The sequence below is a fragment of the Sus scrofa genome, chromosome X, assembly GCF_054392235.1.
Source record: "Sus scrofa isolate SSC_HxYL_T2T_F1_AM1 chromosome X, Sscrofa_HxYL_maternal_Yorkshire_Landrace_v2.0, whole genome shotgun sequence".
Taxonomy (NCBI): Eukaryota; Metazoa; Chordata; class Mammalia; order Artiodactyla; family Suidae; genus Sus; species Sus scrofa.
In genome coordinates this window covers 14,047,752-14,065,334 of record NC_139401.1, presented here as the reverse complement: position 1 = coordinate 14,065,334, position 17,583 = coordinate 14,047,752, and the positions used below count along the sequence as shown (strand labels likewise).

The 17,583-nt window shown below is 44.0% G+C and overlaps 1 protein-coding gene across 7 annotated transcripts in view; it reads right to left on the bottom strand.

The window, feature by feature from the left end:
* OFD1 (OFD1 centriole and centriolar satellite protein) overlaps positions 1 to 17,583 on the bottom strand; it is a 54,040-nt gene that overhangs the window by 5,364 nt on the left and 31,093 nt on the right. For all 7 annotated transcript variants that reach the window (XR_014835698.1, XM_005673436.4, XM_085008525.1 and 4 more), the window contains 8 exons: positions 15,969 to 16,042; positions 14,027 to 14,118; positions 12,810 to 12,999; positions 5,961 to 6,091; positions 5,318 to 5,429; positions 2,768 to 3,373; positions 2,033 to 2,138; positions 812 to 909 (listed from right to left, as the gene is read on the bottom strand). Coding sequence is in view for 6 of the 7 variants with exons in the window: in XM_005673436.4 (XP_005673493.3) it covers positions 812 to 909; positions 2,033 to 2,138; positions 2,768 to 3,373; positions 5,318 to 5,429; positions 5,961 to 6,091; positions 12,810 to 12,999; positions 14,027 to 14,118; positions 15,969 to 16,042 (1,409 nt within the window). In the remaining variant the exon portion in view is untranslated. The remainder of the gene's footprint in view (positions 1 to 811; positions 910 to 2,032; positions 2,139 to 2,767; positions 3,374 to 5,317; positions 5,430 to 5,960; positions 6,092 to 12,809; positions 13,000 to 14,026; positions 14,119 to 15,968; positions 16,043 to 17,583) is intronic.

Sequence of the window (17,583 nt, the reverse complement as noted above, 5' to 3'; positions counted from 1 at the left end):
AAGGCAAATTTTAAGAAGTCATTTATTTTAAATCTGGGCCCATCCTAAACTTCATAAATTAAGGATTCACTTCTGGGCTTAGCTGCAACTTTGAAATCGGTTATCCCCAAATTTTTAATAAATGGAACTCAGAACTTGAAAATCTTTGTGATACAAAAATGAGGCACTATAGCTGTACTTGTAGTTTTTTGTTTTTTGTTTTTTTTGTCTTTTTTTGCTATTTCTTGGGCCGCTCCCGCGGCATATGGAGGTTCCCAGGCTAGGGGTCGAATCGGAGCTGTAGTCTCCGGCCTACGCCAGAGCCACAGCAACGTGGGATCCGAGCCGCGTCTGCAACCTACACCACAGCTCACGGCAACGCCGGATCGTTAACCCACTGAGCAAGGGCAGGGACCGAACCCGCAACCTCGTGGTTCCTAGTCGGATTCGTTAACCACTGCGCCAAGATGGGAACTCCTGTACTTGTAGTTTTATCACAAAATCAAAATGTCCTAATTTATAACTGCTTTTGCCTTTTATTTTTTTATCATTTTAGGACTGCAGGAGCAGCACGTGGAAGTTCCCAGGCGGGGGTCAAATCAGAGCTATAGCTGCCAGCCTACACCACAGCCACAGCAACGCGGGATCCTTAACCCACTTAATCCTAACCCAGGGACTGAACCTGCATCCTCATTGAGACTAGCCGGGTTCCTTACTGCTGAGCCACAATGGGAACTCCTGCTTTGGCTTTTATAACAACAAACATGTTTCACCAAAACTAAACTTCCAATATTTTAAACTTACAAAAACAAGCATTCATATTTAAACTCACATTCAAATGATGCTTCAAATTCCTCATTATCCTTAAAAGCTGGCTTGTCCGAATTTGCAAATTGGTTTTTCTCAAGTTCCATTTGTCTTTGATAAAGACTGTATTGGAAGAATAAAATTCAAGAATGTGAAGCTTTAATAACATAAAACAAAAGAGCGGAGGGTGATGAAAAAGCTTTTTGTGACTCGAGCAAACGCTTTGGAAAATTCATTGTTCCCTGACTCACAGCGAGTAAGGACTACTGCAGTGGGCGCACTCCACATGCCAGGCCTCATTCCCAAGAGTCACAGCACCTTAACTCTGGTAGTCCTCCAGACTGCCCAGGCCCGTGCAGCGAGGCAGGTGCTACCACCCCTAAGGAAGAACAACGCTGCCCTCTCACTGCTGCGCCTCAGAAGAATTGTTAACACCTAGAAAACATTTGTGGACAAAAACCAAGCTCCGCACAGCTTTAGCAACGAGCCAGCTGAAGACGTACCGCCAGCAGCCCCTGTGTACCGTAGCATCCTAGCTCGGCCCCCGTGTCCTCTCTCTCCACAGCAGCGATATAATACAACATTACACACTTGAGGACCACGACAGGCCCATGGGGCCGTTTGCAACTCTGCAGAACTGCATCAACACACAGATGCCCAGGCTGGAGCCCAGAATGAGGGAGTCAGAATCTTCCACCTTAGGGACTGGGCAACAGGCAGGGGTCCCACACGTGACTCCAATCCCAGCCTGGGCTGCCCACTGCTGAGCTTCTCAACACACCCACGCCACCCTGCCTCGGCCCTATATCCTAGGGCCCACTACCACTTTGGATGGGGTTTATCTCCGTGCTTTACCAAGTGCAACCTTATTTGCTTATATTTAAATGTCAAAATATTTGTCAATGAGTTTTTAATGATGTGTGAAACTTTTAAGTTTAAACTGAATTTGTATGCTTTTGCAGATTTAGTATGTGTTTACCTTCATAAAGCAAATCTGCTCATGAAACTCGAAGATGCTTATTAATACCATAGTATACATTCTAGACATCAAATTTAGCCAACAAGTAGCATTACTAGTTTGCCAAAAGGAGTCTTGTCTCCCCTCGGGTAATTCAGATGATTCTCAAAATCACACATCCTATGATGCGACTGCAAATTCTATACTGCCGCACAGTCTTTAACATCACCTAAAACCCCCACACAAGCCAAGGCTGAGACGGCAGGTGCCTAAGAGCCAAGTGGTTACCTGGTCTTCAGCTCTGCTGGGCTGGAACGTGAGTGCACGGAGAGGCTGTGCCAGGACTCAGCAGGTGAAGGCTGCGGCGTTCTGTCGGCACAGGACAAGCCCAAACCTATAGAGCAGGAGGCACCAGGCTGAGAATGTTATAGACGGTGTGGAGAGGACAGCAATGGGGTTTCTATTAATCTGAAAAGGAATGCCGTCAACCTTGCAAACAGCCAAGAATGATGTGTAAATGATTCACGAAACTAACAATTTAGGGAGTTCCCACTGTGGTGCAGTAGGATGGGCAGTGTCTTGGGAGCACTGGGACGCAGGTTTGATTCCCAGCCAGGCACAGTGGGTTAAGGAGCCACTGTGGCTCAGATCTCATCCCTGGCCCAGGAACCCCACAGCATGTGGGGTAACCAAAAAAAAAAAAAAAAAAAAAAAAAAAACACTACCAATTCAGGCACTCAAATGCCACTGCAGTGGCAATGGGAAACACATAAAACTAACCAGCAGCCAAGGAAAAGCCATGGTCACTCTGTGAACACCTCTTCGTGCCAAGCAAATGCTGCATGCGACGCTCCATCCCACTGCCTCCACCCCAACGTAACGCGGGGGAGATGCTGGGCTCCCCGGGAGCCCACAGGTAGAGGGAGGGCTGCCAGCTCCCATGGCCTTCTGCTGTCTTGGCTGCCCTCTCAGAGGACAGGTCCCCGGGGCACCAACCTATCTGCACCCTGAGCAGGAGCTTACCTTCCAGGAACATCTCACCATCAAGGCTTCTCCTCGCTCTGCGGACGGGAGTGGAGGAGAGGCGTCTGGAGGCCTCACCCTTGCGTGACCTGCAGGCCGCGCTGCTGGTCACCTCGGACACTTCGCTCTTGTCCTTTCGCCGCTCGCTCATCTGAGGCTGCTGAGATGCGACTCGGTCCTTGGGAAAAACACCCCTGTCGGGGGCACTTGGAAGGATGTTCTTGAGATTCCCCAGTAGGTGCAGTAGGGATGGGCTCCTGGCTTCCAGTGGGCTCTTGGCGGGGCACTGATTGACCCTTTGATGATAGTTCTGGAAAGCTTTTTCCAAGCGCTCGGCCTCTTGCTCCAGCTCTCTCACCCGAGCCTTGGTGCTAGCTACAAATTCCAGGTCAGAATCAGGGGAACTGCCCTCTGGGCTTGCACTGGGGTAACTTGGGATCCATGGTGTAACTGTGCCTGCCAGCAGCTCGTCCTGTCTCAGAGGGTTTTTCAAGAAATCCCCGCTTATGTCACCATCCAGGGGCCCCATCTTGCCGCCCATTAACCTGCTGACGGAGCGACTGAGCAGAGATGGCTTTGGGTTGCGGTACACTTCATTCTCCAAGGCTGTGGGTGACGAGCAGACACAGGGTGAGACATGAGGGGGAAAGGCAGAGAATCCAACTGTTATGTGCTGAGACTTTTCTCTTTCAAAAAATCATTTTAATAATGACAGAGATTTTAATAAGGACAGACTTGCACATAAACAGCTTCTGAAACCACCACTGTCCTAACAGCAGTTATTAACATTTCTCAAGAACATCTATGTGCCAGCTACTGCTTCCTAGGCTTTCTTTTGTAATGCATGGTATTATTTCACAATCTATTACCCACAATCGTCAAGTCCAAAAAGCTCTGAGAACTGAGAAGGTACTCATGATTTATTTCCGGGCAAAGCCTAACCGGATGTGAAGTCTGGTGGCTAAAAAACACCTGACCTGAGCTGACATAAAACCATTTATAACCTTTATTTTTCCCACCCAGCATGAATGTTCATACACTGACTGCAAAGCAATGAATGTGTTTGACCCCAGGGTGCTGCCCCCGAACCTCTGGGACTGTGGCCAAAGCCACAGCAGACGACCTGAGGCTGAGATAAGAGAATGAGAACATGTGATCCTGGCACCACTGTGGGCCCAGAACTCTCACTGCTCCCATGTCACAGATGGAGGCTGTGACTAATTGAGGCTGAGTGCCATGCTTAGCAAGGTGTAGAGTCACTGGGCTGGCCCAGTGCAAAGCCAGCACACATGACCGCTCCTGTCCTGCCAACACCACCCCAATGCTGCCATAGGACAGATGCTTGCGATGCGGGCGTTCGAAAAACTTCCATCCTTATTAAACTATTCCTCAGAAGAGGAGCTCACTGTGCTTTCAGCTGTGGGCAGTTTGGCAAACGCCAAGGTATGGAGAGAAAATGAGGAAAGAAAAGAGCAGAGATGATAAAGTGACAGAAATCAAAGTGGCGTGGGGACAAGGGGCCAAGGGCCTGAGGAGGAGAAGTGCAAATGGGAACCAAGGAAGGCTCAGAACCATGAACACAGGGAAACTTGAGCCGAGCGTGAAAGCAGCTAAACAAAGCATACAGGCTGTGGCAGACCTGGGAGAAGTAGGAGGGGCAGCAGCATCCATCCACTGGAGACCCAGGAATAAAACGATAGCAGGGCCCACTGCCCGAGGGTTTATATGCACTGGGCACTGTACTGCAGCCCATCCCATTTCCCCTCCATCCTCCACAGCCCGGGAGGTATTATTATGCTTGCTACAAAGGGGGAAACGGAGGCCCAAGGAAGTTAAAAGGAATATGTCTGAGGCCCAACAACCAACTTCAAAATTGGGGACCAAAACCAATTTTCCAATTCCAGCAGCAGTGCTCTTTTTGCCAGGCCACCCTGCCTTTCCAGCGGATGTATGCGTTTATCAAGGAGTGTCTAACACCACTGAAGAGTAGGTTGATCTTACTGTCAGGATGACAAATAAAAAAGGAAACTCCCTAGGTCCAGAGGCAAACTATTACATATGGGATGGATAAACAACCAGGTCCTACTGTACAGCAACAGGGATTTAATATTTAATACCCTGTGATAATCCACAATGGAAAAGAATACGAGAAAGAATATGTATGTAAAACTGAGCTACTTCGCTGTACAGCAGATATTAACACAACATTATAAATCAACTATTATACTTCAATAAATTTTAAAAGACAGAAAGCAAGCAAGCCTAGGTCCAGGGTGAATTTGGGGACCTCTGCATCACCACCACACCCTTCCTATTTGCGGAATGAAACTCTCCCATGCGTGGGGCACCTGTGAGAAGTCACTCTAAGTGATGACCTGACTGTTACCCCTGAAATGGACAGGCAGTTTGACTTCTAAGAGAGAAGCTGTTTCTATAGCTTATTCCCTACTATGAGAATTACTATGAATTCAGTGAGTAATAAGCCTTACATTTGCACAAATGTCAGAAGTTTCATGCACAACACACTTTTAGGATAAAAATGTCTCTAACCTGTCTCAGTTTGTTTAAGCTGCAACTTTAAGTCAGTAACCTGCATAGTTAACCTCTTGACAGAAGCATCGTAATCCAGTATCTGGGCCTTCAGCTGGGCGGAATGCTCAATCTGCAGAGATTTAGAGAAGGGAAAGAAATCAACTCGAAACCCATCACAGCTCACTTCGAAGGAACAGTTCTCATACTGGGCTTACACCCTTTGTTTGCTTGGTCAATTCTGAGCAGCTTTACAGCCCATAACCCATGACATCCCTATAAAGTAACAACAGACCACACAAGTGTCCACTTCCTCTTGCACCCATATCCGAGCAGCTACTCCAGGGCCTGGGCAAACTCCAGAGAGGGAAGCAGTATTTCCAAGGCACGGGGTGAGAAGTGAGACACTGCTACTGTGAACAGCATCAGGACCTGGGGAATTTTGTCTTTAGCTGTGTCTGCTTGCCTTTGGATTTCGCGACTATTACGAATACCAAGTCACACAATCACTAGAGCATTCTCTCGGATGGAAACGAGACCTTTAGCATCTCGGGGGATCGCCGATGTAAGAAAGACTCTTATTTACACTGGTGTGGTGTGCATCAAGTTCACACATCCAAGCAGCGGACTGGCCTGACCCCTGGGCCCGAGGAGAGATACTCACTTCGCTTTGCAGCTGTTTTTGAAGAGCTTGCTTGTGGGTTTCAAACTCCTTATGCTCAAGCATGATAGCATTTTCTGCTTTCTTTAATTCTTTCTGGAAAATCACCAGCTCAGGAGATGGCTCAGTTATGCCTAAGCGGGCAAAAAAGCCTGGTCATTACCAACCCCGAGTTTTCTCATTTAATTCACAGAAGTAGCTCAAGCGGTTTCATATTGTTCTTCCTTTGCTTTGTATGCACACAATATTGAATTTATTCTATCAAAAGAACTATGAGCAATTCTGACTCACAAATTTCAAAACACAATTAATGCATATAAATGCCTATTTTACTACTCTCAAATCATACTCCACGTAACAGAATCCTTTCTAATTCTCAAATTAACTTGAAAGCCCGCCTCCCCACCCTCTTCCATACAGAGGCAGAGACGGAATGCTCTACCGAAACCCGTCAATATTGCGCTGAGTTTCAATTCAATCTGTGCATCTGCCAATGGCTCTCAGGGTCCAGGCAGAAAGCAGATGCCGTCCCTCTGCACAAAGCATCTCATGAGCAAGTGAGACCAGATTAAGCACCAAGGCAAGAAAAAGATTGCCCAGATCTTGTCAATTCATCACTCTCTTTCAGTCAGTCTTCCCTAAGTTTCATGGAAGTTTATTATGTCTTCGGCTTGGACATCACAAAGGAAGGGGATGAGATGGCGGAGAAGGACTTGAGCTCACCTCCTCTCACAAAAACATCAAAATCACAACTAACTACTCAACACCCATCGACTAAAAAGACTAGAACCGACCAAAAAAGGTATTTTACATCCAAAGACAAAGAAGGTGCAATGAGACAAAGTGCTCTCACAGGAATACGAGTTCTGATCCCCGTGTCAGGCTACCTAGCCTGAGGGTCTGACATCAGGAGGAGGTGTCACCAGAGCGGCTGGCTTTGCAGGGCAGTGGAGAAAGATTATAGGAGCTCCACAGGACTAGGGGAAACTGAGACTCTGCTCTCGGAGGGTACATACATGGTTTCATGTGCACTGGGACCCAGGGCAAGGCAGTGACTCCAGAGAAGCCTGGGCCAGACCTACCTGTGGGTCTCGGAGGATCTCCTGGGGAGGCGGGGGTTGGCTGTGGCTCACAGGCACTGTGGAGGCCAAAGCCCCAAGGACTATTCACGGGTGTGAGCTCTCCCAGAGGTCACCACTTTTGGTGCTAAGACCTGGCCCCGCCCAACAGCCTGCAGGCTCCTGTGCTGGGATACCTCTGGCCAAACAAGCAACAGGATGGAAACACAGCCCTGCCCACCAGCGGAAAGGCTGTCTAAACTCCTCCTAAGACCACACACAGGTGCCTGTAAACACACCGTGATACAGCACTGCCCACCAGAGAGACAAGACCCAGGTCCACCTACCAGGCACTTGTCCCTCCCATCAGAAAGCCTCCACAAGCCCCTGGACCCACTTCACCCACCAGAGGGCAGACACCAGAAAAAAGGAACTACAATCCTACAGCCTGCAAAAAGTAGATCACAAACAAAAAGTTAGACAAAATGAGAGAGAAGAGAAATATGTTTCAGACAAAGCAACAAGATAAAACCCCAGTACAACTAAGTCAAGTGGAGACAGGCAATCTACCTGCAAAAGAATTCAGAGTCATTAAAGATGATCCACGATTTCGGAAAAAGAATGGAGGGGCACACCAAGAAGGTACCAAAAAATGTTTAAAAAATACGTAGAAGGTTTAAAAAACAAATAAACAGGACAGAATAATTCAGTAGCTGAAATGAAAAATACACTAAAAGGAATCAACAGGAGAATAAATGAGGCAGAAAAACAAATAAACAGGCAGGAAGAGAGACTGGTGGAAGTCACTGCTGTGGAGCTGAATAAAGGAAAATGCATGAAAAGAACTGAGGACAAACTCAGAAACTTCTGGGACAACCTTAAATGCACCAACATTTGCATTATAGGAGTCCCAGAAGAAGAGAGAGAAAGGGCCTGATAAAATACTGGAAGAGATAACAGCCAAAAACTTCAATAACATGGTAAAGAAACACTCACTGAAGTTGAGGAAGGGCAGAATCCATAAGGTATAAACCCAAGGAAGAACACACCAAGGAACACACATATCAAAATGACAAAGATCAGGAGTTCCCATGTGGCTCAGCAGTTAATGAACCCAACTAGCCAGACGTGGGTTCAATCCCTGGCCTTGCTCAGTGGGTGAAGGATCTGGCGTTGCTGTGGGCTGTGGTATAGGTCACAGACATGGCTTGGATCCTGCGTTGCTGTGGCTCTGCCATAGGCCAGGGGCTATAGCTCTGATTGAACCCCTAGCCTGGGAACTTCCACATGCCGTCGCTGTGGCCCTAAAAAGACAAAGATTAAAGGCAAAGAGAAAATACTAAAAACAAGAGAAAAACAACAAATGATATACAAAGGAATCCCCATAAGGTTATGAGTTGATTTTCCATAAAACTCTGCAGGCAGAAGGGAATGGCAAGATACATTTAAAGTGACGAAATGAAAAAACATACAATCACAAATACTCTACCTAGGAAGGCTCTTGTTCAGATCTGACAGAGAAATCAAAAGCTATATAGACAAACAAAAGCTAAAAGAATTCAACATTACCAAACCAGCTTTACAATAAATCCAAGAATAACTTCTCCAGGCAGAAAAGAAAAGGTTACAACTAGAAGCAAGAAAATAATGGGAAAGCTCACTGGTAAAGACGAACATACAGTAAAGGTAGGAAATCATCCTCACACAAATATGACATCAAAACCAATCCTGAGAAGAGTACAAATGCAGGCTATTGGAGACTGATTTGAAATTAAGAGACCAGCAACTTGTATATATGCATAAACTGCTGTATCAAAACTTCATGATGACCACAACCAAAAATCTACACTAGATTGACACATAAAGGACAAAAAGCAATTCAAACACAATACTAAAGACAGAGAACAAAAGATGAAGGGAAGAAAAAAGACCTACAAAAACAAATCCAACAATTGTAAATGTATACACACCCAACACAGGAGCAGTTCAGGATATAAAGTAACAGCTAACAGCCGTGAGAGGAGAAACTGACAGGAACCCAAGAATGGGGTCTTTAACATTCCACTTACAGAAATGAACAGATCATCCAGACAGAAAAATAAGGAAGCATAGGCCTTAAATGAGGCATTAGACCAGATTGATTTTTTTTTTTTTTTGGTCTTTCTGCCATTTCTTGGGCTGCTCCCGTGGCATATGAAGGTTCCCAGGCTAGGGGTCGAATCAGAGCTGTAGCCGCCAGCCCACGACAGAGGCACAGCAACGCAGGATCCGAGCCGCGCCGTCTGTGACCTACACCACAGCCCACGGCAACGCCGGATCCTTCACCCACTGAGCAAGGTCAGGGATGGAACCTGCAACCTCATGGTTCCTAGTCGGATTCGTTAACCACTGAGCCACGACGGGAACTCCGTCCAGATGGATTTAATTCATATTTCTAGAACACTCCACCCAAAAGCAGCAGAATTCTTCTCAAGCACACATGAAATATTCTTTAGGATAGACCACATCTTGGGCCACAAATCAAGCCTCAATAAATTTAAGAAAACTGAGATCATACCAAGCATCTTTTCTGATCACAACACTACAAGATTAGAAATCAACTGCAACACAAACACGTGGAGACTAAACAATATGGTACTCAACAGAAATACCCAGAGACAGAGGAAAAACACAACAATCCAAAACCCAAAGGATATGGCAAAAGCAGTTCTAAGAGAGAACTTTATAGCAATACAATCTTAAACTCAGGAAACAACAATCTAAAATAAACAATCTTGGAGTTCCCATTGTGCCTCAGTGGTTAATGAATCCGACTAGGAACCATGAGGTTGCAGGTCTGATCCCTGGCCTTGCTCAGTGGGTTAAGGATCTGGCGTTGCTGTGAGCTGTGGTGTAGGTTGCAGACACGGCTCGGATCCTGTGTTGCTGTGGCTCTGGCGTAGGCCAGTGGCTACAGCTCTGATTAGATCCCTAGCCTGGGAACCTCCATATGCCGCAGGAGCGGCCCAAGAAATGGCAAAAAGACAAAAATAAATAAATAAATAAAATAAACAATCTTGGAGTTCCCATCATGACTCAGCAGTAATGATTCTTATCAGTAACCTTGAGGATGCAGGTTTGATCCCTGGCATCACACAGTGGGTTAAGGATCCAGAATTGCCATAAGCTGTGGTGTAGGTCACAGATGCAGCTCAGATCTGGCATTACCGTGGCTGTGGTGCAGGCTGGCAGCTACAGCTCCAATTAGACGTCCTAGCCTAGGAAATTCCATATGCTACGAGTGTGACCTTTAAAAAAAAAAGATGAAATAAAATAAAACAACCCAATCTTGTACCCAAAGCAACTAGAGAAAAAAGAACAAAGCAAGCCTAAAGTTAGAAGAAATCATGAAGTTTAGAGCAGATTTATATCAAAAAATCCACAAATGACCAAATCAAAAAATGATCAGAAGGTCTAAACAGACATTTCTCCAAAGACAAAAGGTATTTTTCCATAGACAAAGACATTTTTCCAAAGACAAAAAGATGGCCAAAAGCACAATGAAAAGATGTTCAACATCGCTAACTGTTAGAGAAATGCAAATCAAAACTGCAACGAGGTATCACCTCACACCAGTCTGAATGGCCATCACCAGACAATCTACAAAAAACAAATGCTGGAGAGGCTGTGGAGGGGCAATATAAATTGGTACAACACTATGGAGGTTCCCTAAAAAAAATAAATACACAACTGCCATATGACCCAGCAATCCCACTCCTGGCACCTATCCAGGGAAAATCATAATTCGAAAAGATACATGCATCCCAATGTACACTGCAGCACCATTTACAATAGCCAAGACATGGACACAATCTAAATGTCCATCAACAAAGGAATGGATAAAGATGATGATATGATACATATGCAAGATGGAATATTAGCCATAAAAAAAAGAACGAAATAATGTCATTTGCAGCAACAGGAATGGACCTAGAGATTATCATACAAAGTGAAATCAGTCAGACAGAAAAGGACAAGTGTGCCCGACTTACACGTAGAATCTAAAAAATGATACAAATGAACTCATTTATAAAACAGAAATAGAGTCACTGACTTTGAAAACAAACATGGTTACCAAAGGGGAAAGGTTATGGGAAGGGAAAAATTGGGAGGATGGGATTAACATATACACACTCCTGTATATAAAACAGATAACCAACAAGGACCTGTAGAGCACAGGGAACTCTACTCAATATTCTATAATAACCTATATGGGAAAAGAATCTGAAAAAGAATGGATATATGTAGAACAAACATTGTGCTGTACACCTGAAACTAACAACATTTCAAGCAACTGTACTCCAATATAAAGTAACAAATTAAAAACAGGCAAATCAACACCTATGGTCAATTAATCTTTGACAAGGGAGGCAAGAACATAAAATGGGAAAAAGAAAATCTATTCAGCAAGCATTGCTGGGAAACCTGGACAGTTGCATGCAAAGCAATGAAACTAGAACACACCCTCACACCGTGCACAAAAATAAACTCCAAATGGCTGAAAGACTTAAATATACGACAGGACACCATCAAACTCCTAGAAGAAAACATAGGCAAAACACTCTCTGACATCAACATCATGAATATTTTCTCAGGTCAGTCTCCCAAAGCAATAGAAATTAGAGCAAAAATAAACCCATGGGACCCTCATCAAACTGAAAAGCTTTTGCACAGCAAAGGAAACCAAAAAGAAAACAAAAAGACAACTTTCAGAATGGGAGAAAATAGTTTCAAATGATGCAACTGACAAGGGCTTAATCTCTAGAATATATAAACAACTTATACAACCCAACAGCAAAAAAACCAATCAATCAATGGAAAAATGGGCAAAAGACCTGAATAGACATTTCTCCAAAGAAGATATACAGATGGCCAACACACACATGAAAAAATGCTCAACATCGCTGATTATAAGAGAAATGCAAAGCAAAACTACCATGAGATACCACCTCACACCAGTCAGAATGGCCATCATTAATAAATCCACAAATAACAAGTGCTGGAGGGGCTGTGGAGAAAAGGGAACCCTCCTGCACTGTTGGTGGGAATGTCAACTGGTACAGCCACTATGGAGAACAGTTTGGAGATACCTTAGAAATCTATACATAGAACTTCCATATGACCCCGCAATCCCACTCTTGGGCATCTATCCGGACAAAGCTCTACTTAAAAGAGACACATGCACCCACATGTTCATTGCAGCACTATTCACAATAGCCAAGACATGGAAACAACCCAAATGTCCATCGACAGATGACTGGATTCGGAAGATGTGGTATATATACACAAAGGAATACTACTCAGCCATAAAAAAGAATGACATAATGCCATTTGCAGCAACATGGATGGAACTAGAGAATCTCATACTGAGTGAAATGAGCCAGAAAGACAAATACCATATGATATCACTTACAACTGGAATCTAATATCCAGCACAAATGAACATCTCCTCAGAAAAGAAAATCATGGACTTGGAGAAGAGACTTGTGGCTGCCTGATGGGAGGGGGAGGGAGAGGGAGGGATCGGGAGCTTGGGCTTATCAGACACAACTTAGAATAGATTTACAAGGAGATCCTGCTGAATAGCATTGAGAACTTTGTCTAGATACTCATGTTGCAACAGAAGAAAGGGTGGGGGGGAAAAATGTAATTGTAATGTATACATGTAAGGATAACCTGACCCCCTTGCTGTACAGTGGGAAAATAAAAAAAATATTTAAAAAAAAAAACAGGCAAATCAGAAAAAAAGACTTACGGCTGAGGAGACGCAAGTTTTCGTTTTTCATCTCTTCCACTTGTTTTTTAAGCAGTTTATTCTGCGTCTGCAGCTCCAGTTTCCCTTCTTTTAGTCGTGAATAGTCACCCATCTCTTCAACCTTTTCCCTCAGTACGTGGTTTTGCTTTGTTAGTGCCGAACACTGGGCTTTGACGGACTCTAACTCGAGCTGCAATTGGCAAAGGGAAACTTGTATTTGAATGGGGACTTCACAGCACTGCCCAGGTAAAAGCTAGTGGGCTGCTCTCAGCTGGGTGGCACAATTTAATCACTTGTCAGACGTCTGTTTCTCAGCAAGAAGCTGACCCTAACTCTATCAATCAAAGTCATCTTTTGCCCTGGAGCTGCGGCAGGTTTATCCAAATCAATTTACATAGAACACTGTCCAGCAAAGCAGGAGCTTCTGATTATCACCCGATTTTCCAGTTGCAACTAAGGACACATAAGCCATCACAGATTTAACAATAAATTTTTTCGCATGAAAAGGGGAGAGATGCCACTAACATGCTGTGAGGTACTTTCCTTAAGTCTAATCCATCTCATAGTTGCAGAGAGAAGCCTGCAAAGTTCTCAAGTAAGGAAGACATTACAGTTGCAAAAATAAATTTTATGTACAGAAGACAGTTTAAGTTCCTCAAGTTACAGCTTTGCTCTTTGGAGAGCAAGTACACAAAGGAACAGAAAGAGAGCAACAGTGGCATGTGAAAAATGCATCACATTGTGCCGGAATCTGGGAGATGCTGATGTAGTGACAGGAATTTTACCTGCTGCTGAGGGGAAGGAAGGAGAGGCTGAGTCGATGCTAACATACACCAGGCCCCTGCTACAGGCCAGGCACACAGACCAGCTCACTGAGGTCCCTCAAGAACCATGGCATGTGAGCAATATCCCAAAGTTGATGGAGAAGGGATCGGAGGTCACAGAACCTGCACACGGGCACATGGACAGTGAGGGAGACAGATAGGATTTTAAGGACAACTCTGCGCCTCAAAGGACACACTCGTTCTTTGCTTCTCTAGGAGACTAAGATGGAAAGGAAGAACTATTGCATTAAGTTCAGCCATCACCCTCTCAGTCATATAATAAATAGTCCAAACTTTTAATTAAGAGGATAACTTGAGATGAATGATGTATGAGACTAAAACTTCACGTGTTCTCTAACGTCTGTTCCGAAAAACCAATAGGCTTAACATTACCTCAAGCTCTTTCACACGATTTACAGAACGATCAAATTCTTCCTTTTTAAAATTAAAGGCTGTGAGCTCCTCTTGCAAATGGATAGCTTTTTCTGAAAGACAGAGCCAACCAACTAAACATTACATTTTCCCAGTGAATACAAAAGTAATTTAATAACTTACAGCCCATATGTCAGACCCAATGGCCACTATTTTATCATCTAAAATAGCAGGTGTTGGGGGAAAAAAAAAGAAAAATCAGCAGGCAAGTGATAAGCCCCGTTACTCAATAGGTGGTGGGAAGTCTGTTGTAATAGTCATATATGTGATGAACTTCCTGCTCAACACAGGTAAGCACAGTTACACCATCTGTGCAATGTGGGATCCTCATGCCGATGGCTCTGAATTTCCTTAAAGACAAAGAATGCTCTGTTAAAATTTTGTTATTATTTTGTCCTTTTCATCTAACACAAGCCTAAGTAAACATGTCATCCAAAAATAAGGTGCTGACTGGAGTTCCCACTGTAGTACAATGGGATCAGTGGCATCTTGGGAGCACTGGGACACAGGTTTGATCCGCATCCCGGCACAGTGGGTTGGGGATCTGGTGTTGCCACAGCTGAGGCTTAGGTCATGACTGTGGCTCGGATCTGATCCCTGACCTAGGACCTCCATGTGACACAGGGAGGCCAAAAATGAAAAAAAAAAAAAAGTGCTCATTACATGATGGTGATAATTCTGAAACAAGTATTAGTCTCTGCAAAATAGTCACTAAGGAGCAGCCACAATTGGTGACCTTCTGATCAGTATCAAGCACCCAGCCCTGGTTTACTCCCATGCATGTGTCTGAAACGTCCACCAAAAATTCTTGTCTTAGGCTAGTTCTTAGAAATATGCTGAAATAGGAGGTCCCCTTGTGGCTCAGCAGTAATGAACCTGAGTAGTATCCATGAGGATGCGTGCTTGATCCCTGGCCTCACTCAGTGGGTTAAGGACCTGGCAGTGAGTGACTGTGAAGCTAGGAGATCCAGGACGGGAAGATGTTTGGTCTCATTGTTCTCCCAATCCTTCGATCCTCCCCCAAAGCCCCTCAATAAAACAGATTGATTCTCCCCATCCCCAAAAAAGGATTCAGTATTGACGGCCTGAAAATAAATAAAAAGAAATATACTGAAATGTAAAGATCAGATGAAAGATCAAAAAATTACCCAACCTTCCTAGTCTTGGGATAATGTAGATAATGTATACAAGAGTTTAGGAAGTTACTTGTCAAGTTAAAATATCACGAAGCATAAATACATATTAGAAGTGAGAGAAGTAAGAAATTAGGTCACAGGGAACAGAGAAGCGAAAATTTTCCCCACGTGAAAAATGAAATCTCTGAGTTCCCATTGTGGTGCAATGGAAACGAATCCAACTAGGAACCATGAGGTTGCAGGTTCAATCCCTGGCCTCACTCAGTGGGTTAAGGATCCTGCGTTGCTGTGGCTGTGGCGCAGGCTGGCAGCTGTAGCTCCGATTGAACCCCTAGCCTGGGAACCTCCACGTACCACAGATGCGACCCTAAAAACAAAAAAACAAAAATAAAAAAACACTTTAAAAAAAAAGAAAGAAAAATGAAATCTCTCGTGGTGATGAGTAATATTAACCGATGGCAGTAAGTGGCTGCCACCTTCTTGACATCACGGATTTACCAAAACAGAGTGAAATAAAAGCTGAATAAAATCCTGCCAATAAACCGCTGATCTTTGCAAATATAGAAAAGGTTAAACATGGAAGTTTGCAAAAACATAGTGCTAATTTTTAATTTTATAAAATTAAAAGGACAAAAACGGTGTCCTTTTATGGTAACAATGAAATGTAAGGTACACATTTTATGAATTATACAGCAAGCCCAACTTAGGAAGCTAATCACAGGCATCGGAACTGAAAAATCCAGCCCCCTCCAAGCCCCGAGAATCACCTTTATTCCTCCTTTCATCTTCAATCAGCCTGTTAGTTCTAGTGATGTAGTCCTCCTTCAGTTCCAGCTGATACCTGAGAGTCAGAATGACGGAAAATGAGCTCCTTCCCGGTCATGTTCCTGGACAGACTGTTACCGATGCCTGAGCTTATCTACGACACCTGGCGCCAGAGGGCACCGAAGAGGACAACACATGAGCTTCAACGTCACCCGGTACTACGGCCATGAATCTGAATTCTGGATATAAAAAGTCCTGCTGCAATCCTCTAAACTGGTCCCCAAACTCCAGCACAAAATAAAAGGGCACATTACTGAGGCTACCGAAGCACTATTTTTCGGGTGATGTCCACTGACACCAAGAATTAAGTTAGTTTAGTTGCATTTACCCTGTATACAACAGACGCTAAATCCCCAAGGATAACAAGCCAGTCACGGAGTTCCCCGATGGCTCAGTGGCTAAGAATCTGGTGTTGTCACTGTTGTGGCTCAGCTATGATCCTTGGCCCTGGGAACTCTGCATGCTGCAGGTGCGGACAAAAAAAAGCAGCAGCAACTCACCCCACTTCCCCAACCCCAAGCAGGATAAGAAGTTCCACCCTCAGGGGCTGAGCACAATATTGAGAGCCACTGCCAAGAGCATTATATGTGGATTGGTGATACCAAAAGGCATGTTTTCACGGAATTTTACTATCTCTACCAGCTACTACAAGCTGACTTTCTGGTTCAGAGATGAGAGAAAGGAAAGAGGAGAAGCACTCCTGTGGTCAACATCCTCCAAACTCCAACACTTGCCAAACCCAAGGCCAGACAAAGATACGCAACAGTTCCCTACTCCATGGCCATGCCAAGTTCACATACACGTTTTATTCATTTATCCCTAACCATTTAATAACCACAGATTCTTCAGTGCTCACAGCTCTATTAGAGGAGTTGACATAAAATACTGAGATAAAATCCATTATTTCAAAACTTATACAAGGAAAAGGTGCTGTATTTTGTACTAGAATTCTTTTTAAGAACAACCTCAAAAAAAGAAAAAAAAAAAACCTTTGCAAGTACTACATAATGAACTGTCAATAGCAAATCATGGACAAAGCAGTAAAAAGAGGCCAATGATTAAGACATACCCAGAGCTGCTGAGCTATCTGGTCACTATGAATTCATTTACTCAACTCACATTAACCCAACAGTTATCATGTGCCAAACATTATTACGCAGAGCCCTGGAGAGAAAAGTTACAATTTATGGGCTTACTGTCATTGCACTGAGATACTATTCACCAGAACACAACAAAACTCAGACTGCAAAAAGGCCACAGTACCACAGTTTCCCTATTTTTCTTTCCCTGTATCATTTTTTGCTTCATAGTTAATTCTAGTTTCTTTTGATTCTTTGCAGAATATTGAAGGAATATAAGGTACATATTCGACCAATACTATAACCATTAAGTAGAATAACCTATTAATCATTAGAAATCCCCACCTTAAAGAAAGTTTAAGTGGGGTACAGAAAAAGATACAAGTGCCTGTAATTTCCATTTACAGCTTTTCAGCAATACAAGGTGAGCATGTCACAAAGTTCCCTTAAAAAATTCAAGCAAATTGATAAGGAGTTC